Source organism: Cnephaeus nilssonii (genome assembly GCF_951640355.1).
Source record: "Cnephaeus nilssonii genome assembly, chromosome: 13".
Lineage (NCBI taxonomy): Eukaryota > Metazoa > Chordata > Mammalia > Chiroptera > Vespertilionidae > Cnephaeus > Cnephaeus nilssonii.
In genome coordinates, this window is record NC_137084.1 from 14,966,346 (window position 1) to 14,983,392 (window position 17,047).

General features: G+C 47.3%; 1 protein-coding gene across 1 annotated transcript; it reads left to right on the top strand.

Moving 5' to 3' along the window:
* Positions 1-4,801: 4,801 nt before the first annotated feature.
* Positions 4,802-14,956, top strand: LOC307109327 (putative inactive 1-aminocyclopropane-1-carboxylate synthase-like protein 2; the record flags this gene model as incomplete). Its single annotated transcript, XM_079788014.1, has 14 exons — positions 4,802-5,317; positions 6,756-6,815; positions 7,228-7,298; positions 7,636-7,705; positions 7,952-8,018; positions 8,971-9,068; positions 9,326-9,403; positions 9,738-9,838; positions 10,804-10,893; positions 11,239-11,284; positions 11,370-11,511; positions 13,673-13,815; positions 13,902-14,055; positions 14,793-14,956. The coding sequence occupies 14 exons, from the start codon at positions 4,802-4,804 to the stop codon at positions 14,954-14,956; spliced, it is 1,800 nt and encodes a 599-aa protein (XP_079644140.1).
* Positions 14,957-17,047: the final 2,091 nt, after the last annotated feature.

The following is a 17,047-nucleotide window of genomic DNA, read 5'->3' on the forward strand; positions in this document are numbered from 1 at the left end:
CCATTTATTTAAATATGCTGTCCATTTTCTGTCACCTGTTTTCCCATGTCAGATGCAAACAAGAAAACCAAAAGCAGCTACTTGACACCTACTTTATGCTCAGGCCTTAAGGCTAAAGAGAGGTACAAGCAAACAGGTGTTCTCTCTCTGCGAGGCCTTTACAATCTAGTTAGGTATGAGTGCCAAGGTCAGAGCCCAGCCAGGTGCCCAGTACCTTATTGGACATGATACTTGCAGAAGACACACTGGCGGCTCTAGGAGGGGTTCTGGGCCTTCCCAGGCCTTGCCTTCCACTCTCACCCTGGATTCTGAGTCCTCAGCTGTAGCTGCCCTGAGTTTTCTGAGCCAGGAAGGAAAGTTAGGATTCAGCGACCCCTTTTGGCAAATCCATGGGACAGCGCTGAGCTGGGAGCGGGGCCCACTGCTAGGAGAGAGCATCAGCTGAGGGAGTGGTGGGAAATGGAGGAGGTTGAGGAACATGAGGTTTTTCTCTGGGCAAATCATTCCACTGTCAGCATTCACCTGGACCCAAAAACTGATGGATTCCTCCATTCCCGTCTTTAGTCACTCATTGGTTAGTGACCAATAACCATTAACAAACCCTAACCAAGAACCCCCTCTGTGCCTTGGAACAATGGCAGAAGCTGAGAAACCTGTGTTCCAGAATGGGACCCAGACCTCGGATAATCACATTACAGTATCATGCGTCCATTCATTCATTTGTTCATTTGTAAATGTTACTGGGCTCCCCAATAGCCAATATGGTTGTTGCATTTGAGAAAAAGCAATACACAAAACAATCTGAGACCCTAGCTCTCATGGAGTTTAGAAGGGGGAACTGAAAAGAAACTGGAACACGGAAAGTAAAGTTGCGGTACATTTGAAGGGAGAAAGTGCTATAACAAATGAAAGGTAGAATGGCCGGGGGAAGTGCTGTGTGGGAGGTAGAGCAGCGTGTGGAAATACCTGGGTGGCCAGAGGAGAAGGTGATTTGAGGAAAGACTTGAAGGAGGAGAGGGGGTGAGCCAGGCAGGTGTCTGGGAGCAGAGCAGTATGGGCGTTGCAGCCCAGCTAGAGCAGAGGCATGAGCCCCGCCCACCTAGCATGCTCTATACTGGAGGCAGTTTCACAGTGCAGACTCCTGGGCCCAATGATGGCCTCCTGACTCCGACCCTGAGTGGAGCCCCGGCACCTGCATGTTAAACAAGCACTCACTGAAGTTGGAGAAGAGTCACAAGGCAGGGTATTTTCAGACCACAGGCTGCTTTGGGTCTTGCTTCTGTTTGTTAATCTCCAGGGAAGGAAGGACAGGAGCTGACCAGCGTGACACAGACACAGTCATCGGGCAGTTCTACCTGTCATTTTGGCACGTCCTGTCCTCCTATTTAGCCTTCACATCACCCTCTGTGAGCTGGATGTCACCCTCCCTGCTTTAACAAGGAGAGACTGAGGACCTGCAAGGCTGGGGAGGTTTGCCAAGGACACAGAGCCAGGTAGGGCTGGGGATTGGGGACCAACCCTCTTGGAGATCACCCCAGGGATCCTTGAAGATCACTCCAGGGATCCTTGTCAAGTTGCCCCTCTGCCCTAGGCTCATTTCAGATTGCTCTCAATCTCAGTCTTTTCAGAGACACAGAAAGTTAGTAGCTCATTGGTGATTTCATTGAGATTCACTTGGCCCAGTGGTTCTCAAAGGTTGGTAAGTATTCAAAGCACCTGGTGATCTTGAGATACTCCCTGGCCCTGGCCCTAGCCTACCTCCAACTGCCTATAGGGTTTTCTTCGCTCTCCAGGTGTTGCCAATGCCACCAACGTTTGAGAACCACAGCTCCAAGGTGGAGTGACCTCAGGTGTGGGCATAGCAGACCCTTTCTCTGTAATGGGGCCAAGGAAGGCCATTTTAGGTAATAGGGAGCTCCTGGGGAGATCCCCTAGAAAGGGAAAGGGTGGATCTCATTGTTGCCCTGAATAGCTCATACTTCTTAAAAGCAGAGCTGCAGGCCCTACACAGGAATCAAGCTTAGTGAGAGGAGGAGGACCCTGGAGCGGTGCCTGAGCCCTGCTGGTCAAGGTTGATTTTTTTGGGCATAAGGATTTGGGACCAAAGAAGAGATGAGTGGAAACAGAGACCCACGTAAGTGTTGGTGGCAGGGTTAGGAGAGCCGTGGGATGTGGAGTAAGAGGGTGGCTTTGGACCAGACACATCCTGGGGCTTCCTGGATCCTCTCTGGCCAGTGTGGTTGGAAACTGATGAACTTATTGGGCTTATGCATCCCCAGGAGTGAATGCCATGTGCATCCTTCTAGAAGGAGGCCTTGAGGAGGGATTTTTAAGAGGGTGGTAGAGTCTGAGGGTAGTGGACTTCGTGTTAAAGCTCTCCTGTCCCAAACTTGTGTTACCTCCTGCATTTGGGCCTCTGTTTTCTCATCTGTAAAGTGAGGCTAATGGAGGTGCTCTCCTCACAGAGTCGTGTTGAGGATTCAATCACGTGTGTGTACAAAGACCTTAGACCAGAGCCTGCCATTGATAATATTGTGTTTTCAGAGTGTTCTGTGTCCCCCAAAGTAACCTGCACCATTCATTCTCATCCTGGATATATCGGGTGACCTCATTAAATTCAATGGACTGTTATAAATTATGTCCTTAACTAGAGGCCCAGTGCACAAATTTGTGCATGGATGGGATCAGCCAGCCTGCCCTAATGGGGGCCATTAGGCAGGGCTGGTGGGGAAGAAGGGGACTCCGGAGGTTAGCCAGCTGGCCCTGCCCCCAATCAGGGTTGTGGTGGGTGATTGGGGCTAGGCCAGACTGGGGGAGGGGCTGTGGGAGGTTGGGGGCGCCGATTGGGTCCTCATCGGTCTGGTTGGCCTCCACAGTGCACGTCATAGTGACCTGTCATTCCGGTTGTTCCGTCGTTCCAGTTGCTTGGTTTATATATATATAGATTGCTCTATCTGAAAATTGGGAAGAATTCTGACCTCCCAGCATTTAGGATTAAATGGAAACAAAGCTGTATGTAGATGGGGCTTCTGAGCAGTCATTAGGCTCACTAATTAGGTAAATGGTCCAGATTGAAAATGGGGATCTAGCATTTACTATCAAACTCTGCCTGGCATATATGTGCCACATAGGTGTAGCTATGTTACAATAAAACTGTATTTGCAGAAACATGAGGTGGGCCCCTATTCTATAACTATACCAAATTATCTTGTAAATCATCTGTTAAGTCTGTCTTACAAGAAGACAGTAACAATCTGTAGAAAACAATACCCAAATCCCCAATTTCTAACCCTGATTTACCGTATTTTCTGGCATATAAGACAACTTTTTAACCCAGGAAAATCTTCTCAAAAGTCGGGGGTCTTATATGCCAGAAAATACGGTACTCACTCTCAGCTCCAGCACTGGGACAGCTGCTTGGGGGGGGGGGGGGGGGTTAGGGGGGGGAATACAGGTACCGTATTTTCTGGCATATAAGACCCCTGACTTTTGAGAAGATTTTCCTGGGTTAAAAAGTCATCTTATACGCCAGAAAATACGGTATTTCCTTGCCTAATGTTCTTGGCTGAGACTGATTTATGTTAAAGAGGTATCCATTCATCTCAATAAGTTTACTAAGTCAAGAATGGTTGTCTACTTTTGTCAAATGTCTTTTTAGCATCTACAGGTGAAGTGATTTTTATCTTTTACGCTTTATTAATGAAGTTAATATGAATGTAGAATTGAACTACTCTTTCATTCTCATTTAACCCCACAAGGTTATCTTATGATGCTGTTGGATTTAAGTGTTATTCAGCTTTTAAGTATTGATAATGTAATCACATGTGAGATTCATTCATAGTTCTTCATTTAAATTTCATTAAATGTGATGTCACTATTTTTTATTATAAAACTAGAGGCCTGGTGCATGAAAATTCATGCACTGGAGCGGGGGGGTCCCCTCAGCCCGGCCTGCCCACTCTCACAGTCTGGGAGCCCTCAGGGGCAGGAGGCAACCCGGCGATCAGGGGAAGGCGATGCCCCATCACACCTCTGCTACTGCCACTGCCAACAGCACAAGCCTCAACCAGCCCTGATTACCTGAGCTTCGGGCAGCCCTGAATGGCTGGGCATCTGCCATCCAAAGCTTGCCTGCACCTCAGGCCGGCCCTGGGTGGCTGCGGAGCTGAGGAGACTGGGGGACTCCGGAGGCAGGCACGCAGGGTGAGCCTGGCCTTGCCGCACGCCTACCACCCCAATGGGGTTGAGGGGACTGGGCGCCACTATCTTTGAAGGCGTGGCAGTCAATTAGCATATTCCCTCCTTATTGGCTGTGGGTGCTGCCATCTTTGCGATGGTGTGAGGGTCAATTAGCATATTCCCTCTTTATTAGATAGGAATAGAGGCCCACTACAAGAAATTCATGCACGCATAGGGTCCCTAGTCCTGGCAGGTAATCCGGGTGGGGCGGGGTCTTCCTTCCCCTGGCTGCCAGTTGCCGACCAGCGCTTTCCTTCATTCTATGCAGCCTGTTGGCGGTCAGCGCACATCATAGTGTGCAGTAGAATTCTTGGTTGGTCGAACTCCTGAGGGGACAATTTGCATATTAGCCTTTTATTATATAGAATGTGGATTCTTTTCCTTTTCTCTAGCACAGTGTAAATAGTATTGGAACAATATATTATTTTAAATACATACTAGAATTCCCCTGTGCAGGCTTGCACCTGAAGGTAAGGGGAGTCTATGTTGCTGCAGTACATAGTCTCTCTCTTTCTCTGCAGGTTCAGGAAAGCTTGTTGAGACCAAAACCAAGACCCAGACTATGAGTCACCAATCAGACAGCCTCCACAAACCCTGTGGCCAGATAAAGGGCCAGGGCCTCAAAACCCAGAAGCCCCACCCCAGGGTAATGGAGCTGATCATGCGCCTGCGGCAGATCGTAAATGAGTACATCCTGCAGCTGGAGAGCAGGCACCAGCAGGAGGAACTGCAGCAGGAGAAGCAACAGCACAGTCAGAACATCAGGGATCAGGAAGCCATCCTTGTCCATTTAATGTGTGAGGTGGTCAACCTCTTACACTCCGGAGCCTCAAGTAGCCTGGAGCTCCAACTGCCTCAACTATCCCAAGACTCAAGGGGTGATGCTGGAGGTGGGCAACAGGCCCAGTCATCCAGGGAGCCTGACCAGCTAAGTCACCAACTGAGGGATTTGAAAACTGCATTTATCAGCTGTGACCTATCCAACCGTGGGATTGACGTCTCTGCCTTATACCAGTCCAACTTCCAGGACTTCATAGCCTACCAAGGAGACAAATACCATGAGGACAAGAACACCTTGGTGAGGATGTGAGTGGTGGTAAGGGCACACTAGAGAGGCCCAGTCACTAGGATTTACGGAGTCCTGTGCCAAGTACTGTGCTCTCTCGCTTACTCTTCCCGGCCTTATGAAGTAGGTGGCATTCTCTCTTTATGGATAAGAGGATGGGCACAAAATAGAATGACATGCCCAAGAAAGGTGAAGGGCTGAGACTGGGTTCCCTTCTTCCCCTCTGCTGTCCCTAATCCCCGCTCTTACCTTCTAGGAGTCACTGTGGTCACAGTAGAAGTTGACTTGTTCTCATGGGACCCAGTCTAGAGATGATAGTCATCAGCCATGAGGATACAAAGATTAATGACATTTCAAAGAGCACTAAGGGGATACCAGGTTTGGGTCCTCTGGAAAGCTGTCTTAAAGACTGAATCAGCCAGAGATAGTGGGTTGTGGGGTCTTCTGGGCAGGGGGGAGGGAGGGAAAGATGGGAGCAACAGCATGTGTGAAGCTTTAGGTGGGAAGGGCTTGGAGTGAATGGAAAAGGAGGCCCATGTGAATAGAGTAGGGACAATGAGGGCTGTGACAAGTGTGGACAGGGGTAGGACATTATCCCAAGGGTGACAGGGAGTCAATGAAAGGCTTCCAGCAAGGGATGTTCACAACAGCTCTCCAGCCAGATCATCTCTCTGCTTCTAGCTGAGTGACATGTGCTTAATGGCCATTTGCTTTTCTGGGGGCCAAATGAGTCAGGTACATCCTTGGACTCTGAGGAACTATAGCTCCTCTAATAACTTGAAAGGCCTGCACATGGAAGTGGGAATAACAAGAGATGGTATGTGGTACTAATGGATCTAGGCTCTGGGCAGGCAGGTAGAGTCTGCCCATCACCAAGGTCATATGAAAAGGGTAAACTAGAGATTAAAGTCACTACGATTTACTGAGTCCTGTGCCAAGTACTGTGCTCTCTTGCTTACTCTTCCTGGCCCTATAAAGTAGATGGTATTGATCCTTATAGATAAGGGAAAGGGCACAAATAGAGTGACTTGCCTAAGAAAGGTGAAGGGTTCCCCTCTTTCTCTCTGGTTTCTTTCCCTGAGAAATTTTCCTCCCTTTAAAGCAGGAATCATCACAGAACGCTTTTCTTAGGAGTTGTAAGAATGAAGGCAATGAATAAGAAGCACTTAAACTAATGATAGCCTATTGACTCTAGTCAATAAGAACCAAGTGACTGGTCACTGGCATGTAATACAACTATTTATCTCTATAGCTCTAAAGGGGGATATTTGCAAACTGTAGATTATGGGGCTGTGGGAAACTTTCAAACATGTAAACGTGGATTGAATTGCCTCATGGGACAGTGAGCTCTCCCCTTTGGAAATCATCTGAGAAGAGTGCTTTTTGACATGTTTAAAGGGTTCATCTAGGCAGGGCAGGAGGACTGATCTCAGATTCCTTCCATCTGCAGGGCTTCATTAACCTTGGCCTCAGTGAGAACAAGCTCTGCATTGATCTGCTGACTGAAAGGGTAAGCCAAGTTCTGGGCTTGCTGGGGCCCATATTCAGGCCCAGGCCCCTAGCATGTGGCAGCTATAGGAGTGGGACTTAGACGATTGGGAAAGGGAGTGGGGAAACAGCTTCTAGAATAGCACGTATCATCAGAGGTATTCTTTGGATGGGTATATTTTTGGTAGACAAGGGAGCCACTGGCCCAAGTTGTTGGGGAGGTTGTTAATTAAGCAGTTCTCAGTAAGTTATCCATTTGTGTGATCTGATAAGAAGATCAGGGCCTCCTTCATTCAGGAGCATGCAGCATGTGTGCCCATTGCCCTCTGGGAGGCCCTGTGGTGCAGGGCAAATGCCCACCTTCATCCTAGGAATAGGATGAATACTGTGGCGCTTCCCTGGACTGGCTGTCCTCATGCTTCATTTGTCAACAGTTGAGTCGGAGTGACATGAACTACATTGATGATGACCTTCTGCAATATCCTGATTGGAGAGGACATGCATTGTAAGTAACTTCCAGATCTATGGCCTCCTGGTCCACAGGCACCAGTTCTAAGGCAGGGAAGAATTCAAAGTATCAGATTCTTGGTTGGCTACCTCTGTTTCTTTCAGTGAAACCTCTAGAAAATGTCTAGAACACAACTTTAGGAAGCAGCCTGGTATAATAAAAATAGCCCAAGATCTCACACTAATTGTCACCTCGGGAATCGATAATCTCAGTCAGTAACCCTAAAATATGAGATTGGGCGCCTTGCTCTTTGGATAAAGACTAAAGTCTAGATACTGAATATGAAAGGGCTCCTGGGCCTGAAACCACAAGATCTCTCTGGGTCTGTCTACAGCCTGAGGGAAGAAGTAGCCCGGTTCCTGACCTACTACTGCAAGGCACCTGAGCGGCTTGATCCAGAAAATGTGAGTCAGTTTCCCAGCCTCACTGCTGTCCTAGTGGAGAGATGTATTCTTGAGGGCTCTGCATTTTCTAAAGGGTCCAGGGAGAACCAGCAGAGGCCTTCAGGGCCAAGACAGAATGAAAGCCAATGGATTCCAACTTTGGAGGCTCCGAGACCCTGTCCCTACCGAGCGGGAGGGAGACGGAGGGACTAGCCCATCATACGTGGACATTGGTTTTTTACTTCTACCTCTGTGCATCTTCTTCAGGTGGTTGTTCTAAATAGTTGCCTCTCTGTCTTCTTGACCCTGACCATGGTGCTGTGTGATCCAGGTGGTAAGTTGATGAGCTCTGATTTCCCTCAGAGAAATAGCAGCACACAGGCACGGGGCTTCAGAGAAGAAGTCCCTTCCCCTAAAACGCTGGGACTCTCCTATACTGGTTGTATTTTCTTACTATTTCTATAGGAGTGAGGGATTCCCATCCTCACTTTATGAGGAAGGAAATCATGAGAGTCCTCAAGGAGGTATGCCCTTGTTAATGGTGATGATGGGAGCCAACCCAGTATATTATTAGCTGGGATTTGGGGCTCAATTCCAATACAGAGAGCCCTGGTAAACTGACTCAAACTATATAGAATTTTTACCACCTTCTACTCCTCAAAAACAGTGTCTAATGAGTTCTAGATCAAATATGGCTGAGAGATCTGTTCTCAATGTCCCCCTTAACAATGTCCAAACAAGAGTCTCAGACTTTAATGAGCTTTGGCTACATGGAAGGTAGTTACCAAGGTGGCCAGTTTCCTTCAAATCAGTAGGTCCTTGATTAGTTCATCAATAAGGCAAATTGATGGGAAGAGAAGCACACTTGAGACCACCAGATGTAGATAACATGAGTTATGTGGAAAGAACGAGCCCTCCTTGTGCAGGGGCCTCAGCCTCTGGTGTTTACCCTGGAGCTGACCGGAATTTGATCAGTGCCCACCATGCTAGCAAGGTAGGCTTGATTTGCACCTTGGTTTCTGAGCCATGCAGAGCACTGTTCTTCCTTTGTCTCCTTCTATTGTGTAGCCCCCAGGCAAGGACACTTGAGTTTTGTTCCCCAAATATTGTTTATAAGAATGGCTACCTTTTACAGAGCCTGAGCCCCAAAGCATTTCCCAAGTGGCAGGGATTGCCCAAGTAACCTACCCTGTCAGTAGAGTTGCTGCTGGTCTGGGGGTCAGGAGGTTGTAGTGGTTCTGACCGAGAGACCCTGGACTGACAGCCTTGTCTCCCTGTGCTTCCAGATGCCTTTCTGATCCCCACCCCCTTCTATTCCGGCTTCTCATTAACTTCTGACCTGTATTCAAAAGTTGAGCTGATTCATGTCCACCTGCAGAGTAAGGTCAGAATGGGGCCCGTTTCCTGCTCAGCCCACCTAGGCAATGAAATATTCTGGGGCATTCCAAGGATTATGGGTGGGGCTAGCTTTCCTGCCATATAAGTGATGATGGGATAAGGATGGAGAAATTAGCACAGAGGGCATGTGGGGACTGGTACCCTGGGTATGAAGGCCAAGGATTGTTCACAGTTTGTGGGAATGAGAGACCAAAGCTTAGAAGCTTTCAGATGGGCGGTCCTCAGGCAATGTTTGTGTTCCAGATCACTGAGGCCAACACCCAACCATTCCAGCTGACTGTGGACAAGTTGGAGAAAGCCATGGTTGAGGCTAAGTTTAAGGTAAGGAGAGGACCATGGGTCGTGGTGGGCACTGCTGCCCCTGAAGGGGGTTCGGTGCTGGGACTCTGCTCCAACTTCCTCAGCAAGAGTGTTTGGGCTCCTTCTTCAGAAGAAACAGTGTCCCAGGGACATGTCCCTCTGAGAGCCCTGAGCCTTCTCACTGGCAGTCCCCAGTGCTACTTCCTGCTCTGCTCTGGGGCAGTATGGTAGTTGCTTCAGGATTCTCTGTAGACCTTGGTTATGTGACATATATTGGGTGTCCTGACTGACATTGGCTGAATATGAAGTAGATGTGAAGGATTTGAGTTCATTGGGTTATGTTTGGTTCTTTCAGAGGAAAAAGGTCAGAGGTCTTGTTCTCACCAACCCCAATAATCCCCTGGGAGACATCTACTCTCAGGACTCACTGAAGGAATACCTGGAATTTGCCAAGAGGTAGGAGTTTACCCCTTGAAATTAAACAAATAGCCATCAGTCATGGACAAGAAGTCAGAACCAGAAATACTTTTTGTAACTATGCTTACTGCTTATTGTACTCTGCAAAGTGGTGTACAACTAACTAAAATGGGAATGAAGGAAAATGCAACTACATGCTACAGCTTCCACCAAACTTTTCCCCCCAATTTCTTTCTAGTATTTTCCATGTGCAAACACCTATGTAACAATCATACAATAGTTTTGTTACTCATCCACTTTTTGTAGCATGAGCACTTTTCCAGCCTCTACTTCCAAACTACTTGGCCTGAGGTGCCAGGGAAGAGAGACTGTTGGACGATGTGGGGTGAAGATGAAGACTTATCCCCATAGAACTTTATGTCCCATTCCTAAGAACATGTTCATATCTGACATGTCTGGAGTCCAGAAACAGCCCTGTTAGGAGTTGATAGTCTTCTATTCTAAGCCTCGTAACTAACCAGACCAATTAACGGGAAGCATGGGGACAAAAGGAAGAACATTGCAAGTCCTGGGCTAGAATTTGACAGAATTGGGTTCAAGTCCCTGCTTCAAAACCTGCTGATAGAGGGTATTAACTTTGTCTCAGAAACCAGTTTCCTCGTCTGTGAAATGGAGAGAACAGTACTGCCTCAGAGGGCCAATGGGAGAATAAGCAATGTGTGTATAAGTCTTAACCCACTTAACACCACAAAGTGGTCTCTGCTTGAGTATTGAAAGGTTCAGTAAGATTTTCTCATGTGTATCTTTTGGGTTCTATGCCTTCCATAACCATGTGTAAGGTCCTTTCTGGTGTACCAGCCCCCCTGCCTTCATGATGTTTGGTGGACGGGCTGCTGGGGCAGTAGGAGAATCTGATCTGTATCCAGAATTGACTATAAAAGAAAGTGAGTTAAGATGAGAAAGAGAACCTTGATGTTGTTTTCCCTTTTCTGCCTAACTTGCAGGCACAACCTACATGTGATCATTGATGAGATTTACATGCTGTCTGTGTTTCGTGCATCCATCCCATTCCACAGTGTTCTGGGCATGGAAAGGTGAGTTGGTCTCAGCTGAAGTGGGAATAAGAACATTACCTTCCTGCTTTTGCACAGTGATTTCATGTGTCATAAATTTACCTGGCTAAATTTTAGGAATTGAGTTAAATGTGAAAATAAACAAAGTATGATCTTTCCTCCTAAGTACCTTTGATCTAAATACCATGTTGTATATGAGATACTTGAGGGCAAGGTAGAAATACCTCCGTCTAAAATAAAGATAAACCTCTACAGAAGGTCTGGGTAGAGGACCTCAAATCCAGTTCCCCATTCCCACACACAGACCTTAAGTCTTCATCACTCAAATATTTCTCTATAACCTTGATTGTACTCTCTCCTCTCCAGCTTGCCTGACCCCAACAGGACCCATGTGATCTGGGGCACCAGTAAGGTGAGTCCCAATAGCCTATTCTTGGCTTGAGAAGGGTTGGGAACCAAGAACATAAGGTATTCACTCCCTTACTCTCTTCTTCTAGAGTTTTGGGATTTCTGGCTTCCGTTTTGGCACTCTGTATACCCACAACAAGGAGGTGGCCTCTGCCGTAGGTACTTTTGGCTTCCTCCACAGTATCTCTGGCATCACCCAGCACAAGCTGTGTCGGCTGCTCCAGGACAGAGGTACTGAGCTCCATCCAGACATCTCGGTGATCAGGGCCATGGGGGGATTCCTGGGTCTGCTTGGGCCTCTGACATGCCTTCAGTCCCCTGACATCCTGTTCGCTGTCTCAGGTGTCATGGTGGAGGACAGGAAGTTTGAAGGAAGGCAGGATGTAGCTCAGAAGGGTACTAGGGTGTAGACAGAAGTGGGAGTTGCCGCTCTAAAAGCCAGGATGGGCTTTAATTTCTGGCTGTCTGGTAGCTCATGCTCTGCCTGGAAAAGGGATAGGCAATTATATGCAGACCTCAGGGGGAACTTCAGAAATCTGTCCTTATGTCAAGGCCTCTTTTCCCTTTCCAATATTCTGCTTGCTCAAGCAAAGATTACAAAGAAACAAGCACCCTGATTCCTCATTTATGACTTAACCTCATCTTCCAAGGTGGCCAAGGGAGCGCTGCCATTGGGCAAGTTGCTGTGGCTACATCTATGGCCGTTGGGTTCTTCTGCCCCTTGGATCTGCCGTGAATGCTGGCTTCAGGGAGAACTTCCCCCTTTAGTGCCATGGCCCAAACATAGAGAAGGGCCCCTTCCTTTAATTCCCTCTAGTAGAACAGATGCCAGTCTAACAGATTTAAATTAAAAGCTGGGATATCCATAACAATAAAAGCATAATATGCTAATTAGACCGGACAGCCGAACGACCTTCCGGATGAAGCCACAGTGGTGGGAGTCGAGGCAGAGACAGTTAGGGATAATCTGGCAGGCAGGTGAGTGAGCAGTTAGGGGCATCAGGCAGGCAGGCAGAGTGGTTAGAGGTGATCAGGCAGGCAAGTAGAGGTGGTTAGAGGTGATCAGGCAGGCAGGCAGGCGAGCAGTTAGGGGTGATCAGGCAGGCAGGAGAGCCATTAGGGATGATCAGGCAGGGAGGCACCTGGTTCGGGGTGATCAGGCAGGCAGGCAGAAGGGTTAGGGGCGATCAGGCAGGCATGCAGAGTGGTTAGGAGCAATCAGGCAGGCAGGCAGGCAGAGTGATTAGGGGTAATCGGGTACGCTGGCAGAGGGGTTAAGGTGACCAGGCAGGCAGGCAGAGAGGTTAGGGATGGTCAGGAAGGCAGGCAGGTGAGCAGTTAGGTGCTGGTGGTCCCAGATTGCAAGAGGGTGCAGGCCGGGCTGAGGGACTCCCCCCTCTGTATACAAATTTCATGCACCAGGCCTCTAGTAATTAAATAAATGAAAGTAACCAAATAATCTCATTGAGAAAACAACTTTACTTTCATCTTTGGGTGAGTAAAAGGGTAGATAGGAGAAATCCAATGACCTGTTTCCCTACATGGTGCCAGGCCCTTTGATATTTGGCAGAAACCTGGTTCACAGCCCCGTGAACATGGCTATCAATTTGGGAAGCACATGGGAATTACATGGGGAGCTTAAATGCCAATGTGTGGGCTCCACCCCAAAGATTCTGACTTAGGTGATCTGGAGATATAACCTGGCCATGAGGATTTTCACAGGCTCCCCTGGTGGTTCTATGTGCTGCCAATGCTGAGAACAACTGGGCTAAGATCATCACCTAATACCTCAAAGCCCACTGTGTGAGGTTGTAAGGCAGGAAGTAGGGCAGTGATGGCGAACCTATGACACGTGTGTCAGCACTGACATGCGTAGCCATTTCTGATGACACGTGGCCACTGAGGGGGCCGCATGCCGAGGATGAAACATTTGCTGCTCCTGAGGATGAAACATTTGCAAAATAATGTTTTTTCCTCAAAGTGACACACTACCCGAGTTATGCTCAGTTTTTTGGCGAAGTTTGACACACCAAGCTCAAAAGGTTGCCCATCACTGAAGTAGGGGGAGCTGTGAGTTCCTGCTTCCTGCTCATTTGACATCAGCAGCATCAACCCATTACAGGGGATGCCCTGACTCTTAGTGTCAGAGCTGTAAACTCAAACAGAACACTCCTACAGGTTTACTGAGAAGCCCAGTGTCTTTGCCAGAGCTGTGGGTAGGTAGGTAGGAGGTGAGTTTTGAATATGAATGCCATCAGCTCAAATATAGTACAGAGGCAGTCTTGGACAGAAATAGCTGCCAGGAAGTCCAGGTAGGGAGCATGTGGCAAAGAATTCTTGGCAGTTCTGTGTCAGAGGACCTGTGACAGCATTCTCCCCTATCACCATCCAGAATGGATTGAAAAGGTGTACCTGCCCACTAATCGCTCCCGGATGCAGGAGGCTCACAGGTACATCACCAACAACTTGAAGACAATGAAGGTCCCTTTTCTCAATTGTGGCTCTGGCCTCTATATCTGGGTCAACTTGAAAGAGGTGAGCTCTGGGAGTGAGGACAGGTGTCCCTGGGCAGACCTGCCTGATAGGTCTTGGGCTCAGCTCTGTCCCCCTGCCTTCCCTAGTACCTGGACCCATGCACATTTGAGGAAGAGCAGCTCCTTTATCGCCGCTTCCTGGACCACAAGCTCCTATTGGCCCCTGGCAAGGCCTGCAAGTGTAAGGAGCCTGGCTGGTTCCGCCTCACCTTTACGGATAAGCCCCAGCGCCTGGAAGTTGGTGAGTGGTGCTGACATTCCAATCCTGGTGTCTTCCACTCCTGTAGTCCAATAGCTGAGTCTTCCCTTATTGGCCTTTATTAGCTATAGCTTCAGCTCATCTATACCATAGATGGTTTGCACTTTCATATTTTGATTAAGTTCCTTTGCAAACAGGGATTGCATGACCTGCCATAGAGCAGGGCACTAATCAGAAGTGGTCCTCTGCCCTGTGGGGCTGGAGTTAGTAGGTGCGATAGACAGGCAGAGATGATCATGGATGTCCCTGGATGTTATTTTATACAGTGAGGTTCTCCTCTGAAGGTCATGAGGACATGGCATTCAGTTAACAATGATCTGTTGCATTTCACCACATGCTGGACACTGTTCTGCCTGCTTGGAATAGAGCAGTGAAGAAAAATCATTTATTTCATAAAATATATGAGCTACTGAGGAGAATAGACAGAGTGAAGGGACACTAGAGGCGATAGAAACGTTGATGAGTCCAAGTCTATCACCAGGTTATAGGATTTTATGAGACAAAGTGTCTTGTAGGCACATGCTGTGACATTGAAGCTCAAAATGAGCTGTCAGGGATATGGTGGGTAGACTTGGAAATGCATCCCAAAGAAGGGTAGGCTGAAGTTCAACATCCTTGAAGAGTGGCTCCGTGATGGTCTACCATGACATGGGGATTTCTGGGGCCCACCTGAAAACCCACTAATTCTATTTCTCTCTATCTCCATTTGGATCCTGTAGCCATGGAGCGGTTCTCTGAGGTGCTAGCCAACGTTAAGCAGGATTGGGTAGAGGTGCAACTGGCGGATGCAATGGCGGAAATTGTGTCCTCCCCTGTCCACCAGGCCGCCAGCTCATCCTCCAGCGGCTACTCCTTAGAAAACTTTGATCCCTTTTATTTTTGAGAACTTGCTTCTTTTTACTCGTTGCTAGCCATTGTGTGTGAGCAAAATGTTTTTATGGGTTGGGGTTGGAAATCCTAGAGTAACAAAGGGAGCTTTCTGCCTCCCTGTTTAATTGGGTTTATTTTTGTATTTGAAACCTAATAAAGTCCATATTCTCTTAAATTCCAGGCCCGTTTTATTTCTTCCTCACTCTTCATAATCACCTTTAGGAACTATTAATTTTTTGTCCTTTTTATTTTTAAATTCCAAGGCAGGTTATCCATGAAGAATAGAGCTGGAGAAGGTTTTCTAGGGCTGGAGATGCAGTGTCCCAGAGAACCCTAATGAAATCACAGCCCCCTTCCACACGAGTTGCCAAATGGCAGGGTGGCGATATAATTGCAGATGTCCCTGCTTCCAAATACAAGCTCTTTCCCTTCTTGCCTTTTCAAAAAAGCTTTTAAAAGGAATCTCTGGTGCCAAGCCTGGGGACTTCCATTTCTCTCTCTGGCCTCTTCAGCTGTTCAAATCACACCAGCCAGGAGTGTCTCTGCAAAGCCTTCGCTTATTGGGCTTCGGTCAGAACACTGAAGGGACACGAGAGGCAATAATTCTACGCTAAAATAGACAGAGCAGCGACTACCTTCATTTTAGAGAGGAGGAAGGAGCTTTCGGCGCCAACGGATGGCTTTGGTCAGTCACTTGAGTTTGTGATCATCCTCTCTTTTGGGTCCAGGTTTGGTGGTTGTTATTTTTTGATGACAATCTCCTGATTTTGTTTTTTTAATCAAAAAGCATAAGAACAAATGATTCTTCCAGGTTTTTGTTTTTTTTTCCTCTACACATGCTTTTTTTAGAAATCAACGATGGCTAAGAAACAGAGAGGAATTCATTGGATGAATGAGGGAATCAGAAAAGAAGGTACATGGCATCATGGAATCAGAAAAGAAGGTACATGGCATCTTGGGATCTCGGAAATGGTAGCTGATATACAATCCTCAAAGGCAGTTTGCTGTGTACATATTCACATCTATATACATATCATATGTATATCTTTGGAAAACATAGTCTAGAACAAAGGCAGTCAAGGTCCCTGCCTGCAAGACAAGCAATAATGTGAGAGACCCAGAAAGAACCATCCCCCAACAATACTGTGATCTTGTTAAATTCACTTATTAGCTCTCATTGTTTTTGTTTGTTTGTTTGTTTGTTTTTTGGAAGGGGGATTTCTTTGAATTTTCAATGTACGCAATTTGTACACAAATGTATCATGTTGCTAATAAAGATAATTTTCCTTTGTCCTTTTTGGTATTTATTTCTCCGTTCTAATTGCATTGCCTAGAACAGTGGTCGGCAAACCGTGGCTCGTGAGCCACATGTGGCTCTTTAACCCCTTCAGTGTGGCTCAGTGTTAGAACCACTTCTTCAAAATAGACTCGCCCAGGCCGAAAACCGACGTCTGCGCATGGGACACGAAGTTTCAATCGCACTGTACGTGGTATTTTGTGGAAGAGCCACACTCAAGGGGCCAAAGAGCTGCATGTGGCTCGCGAGCCGTGGTTTGCCGACCACTGCTAGAACCCCCAGTACAATGTTGAAAAGTGGTGAGAGAGGACATTCTTATTTTTATTCTCAGTCTTACAGAATTGACTTTAGTCTCTGTCATGTGTAATGTATTTTTCCTGATGCCTTCAGTGAGAATTCCACAGTCCTTACCATGGTTTATTTAACAATCATGTCTTAACCCCTGTTTGTATCTCTGGCCTTTCTTCCACACCTGTAAGTTCCAGAGGTATTAGATTTGTACTGTTCATGCATGTTCTACACTGACTCTAACCTTCAAGGCCCTATCAAAATGTTTGTTCTGCTCTAACACCCCACTGTGTTTATGGGGTGTGTGTTTGTGGGGGTATGGATTAAATCTCTCTGCTGTATGCTTCCAGGGCACTCAGCAGTCCATTTCTTAACAGTTATCCCATGTGTGTGTCTGCCTTCCCAATCAACCATACACAGGGGTCGGCAAACTCATTAGTCAACAGAGCCAAATATCAACAGTACAACGAATGAAATTTGAGAACCAAATTTTTTAAACTTAAACTATATAGGTAGGTA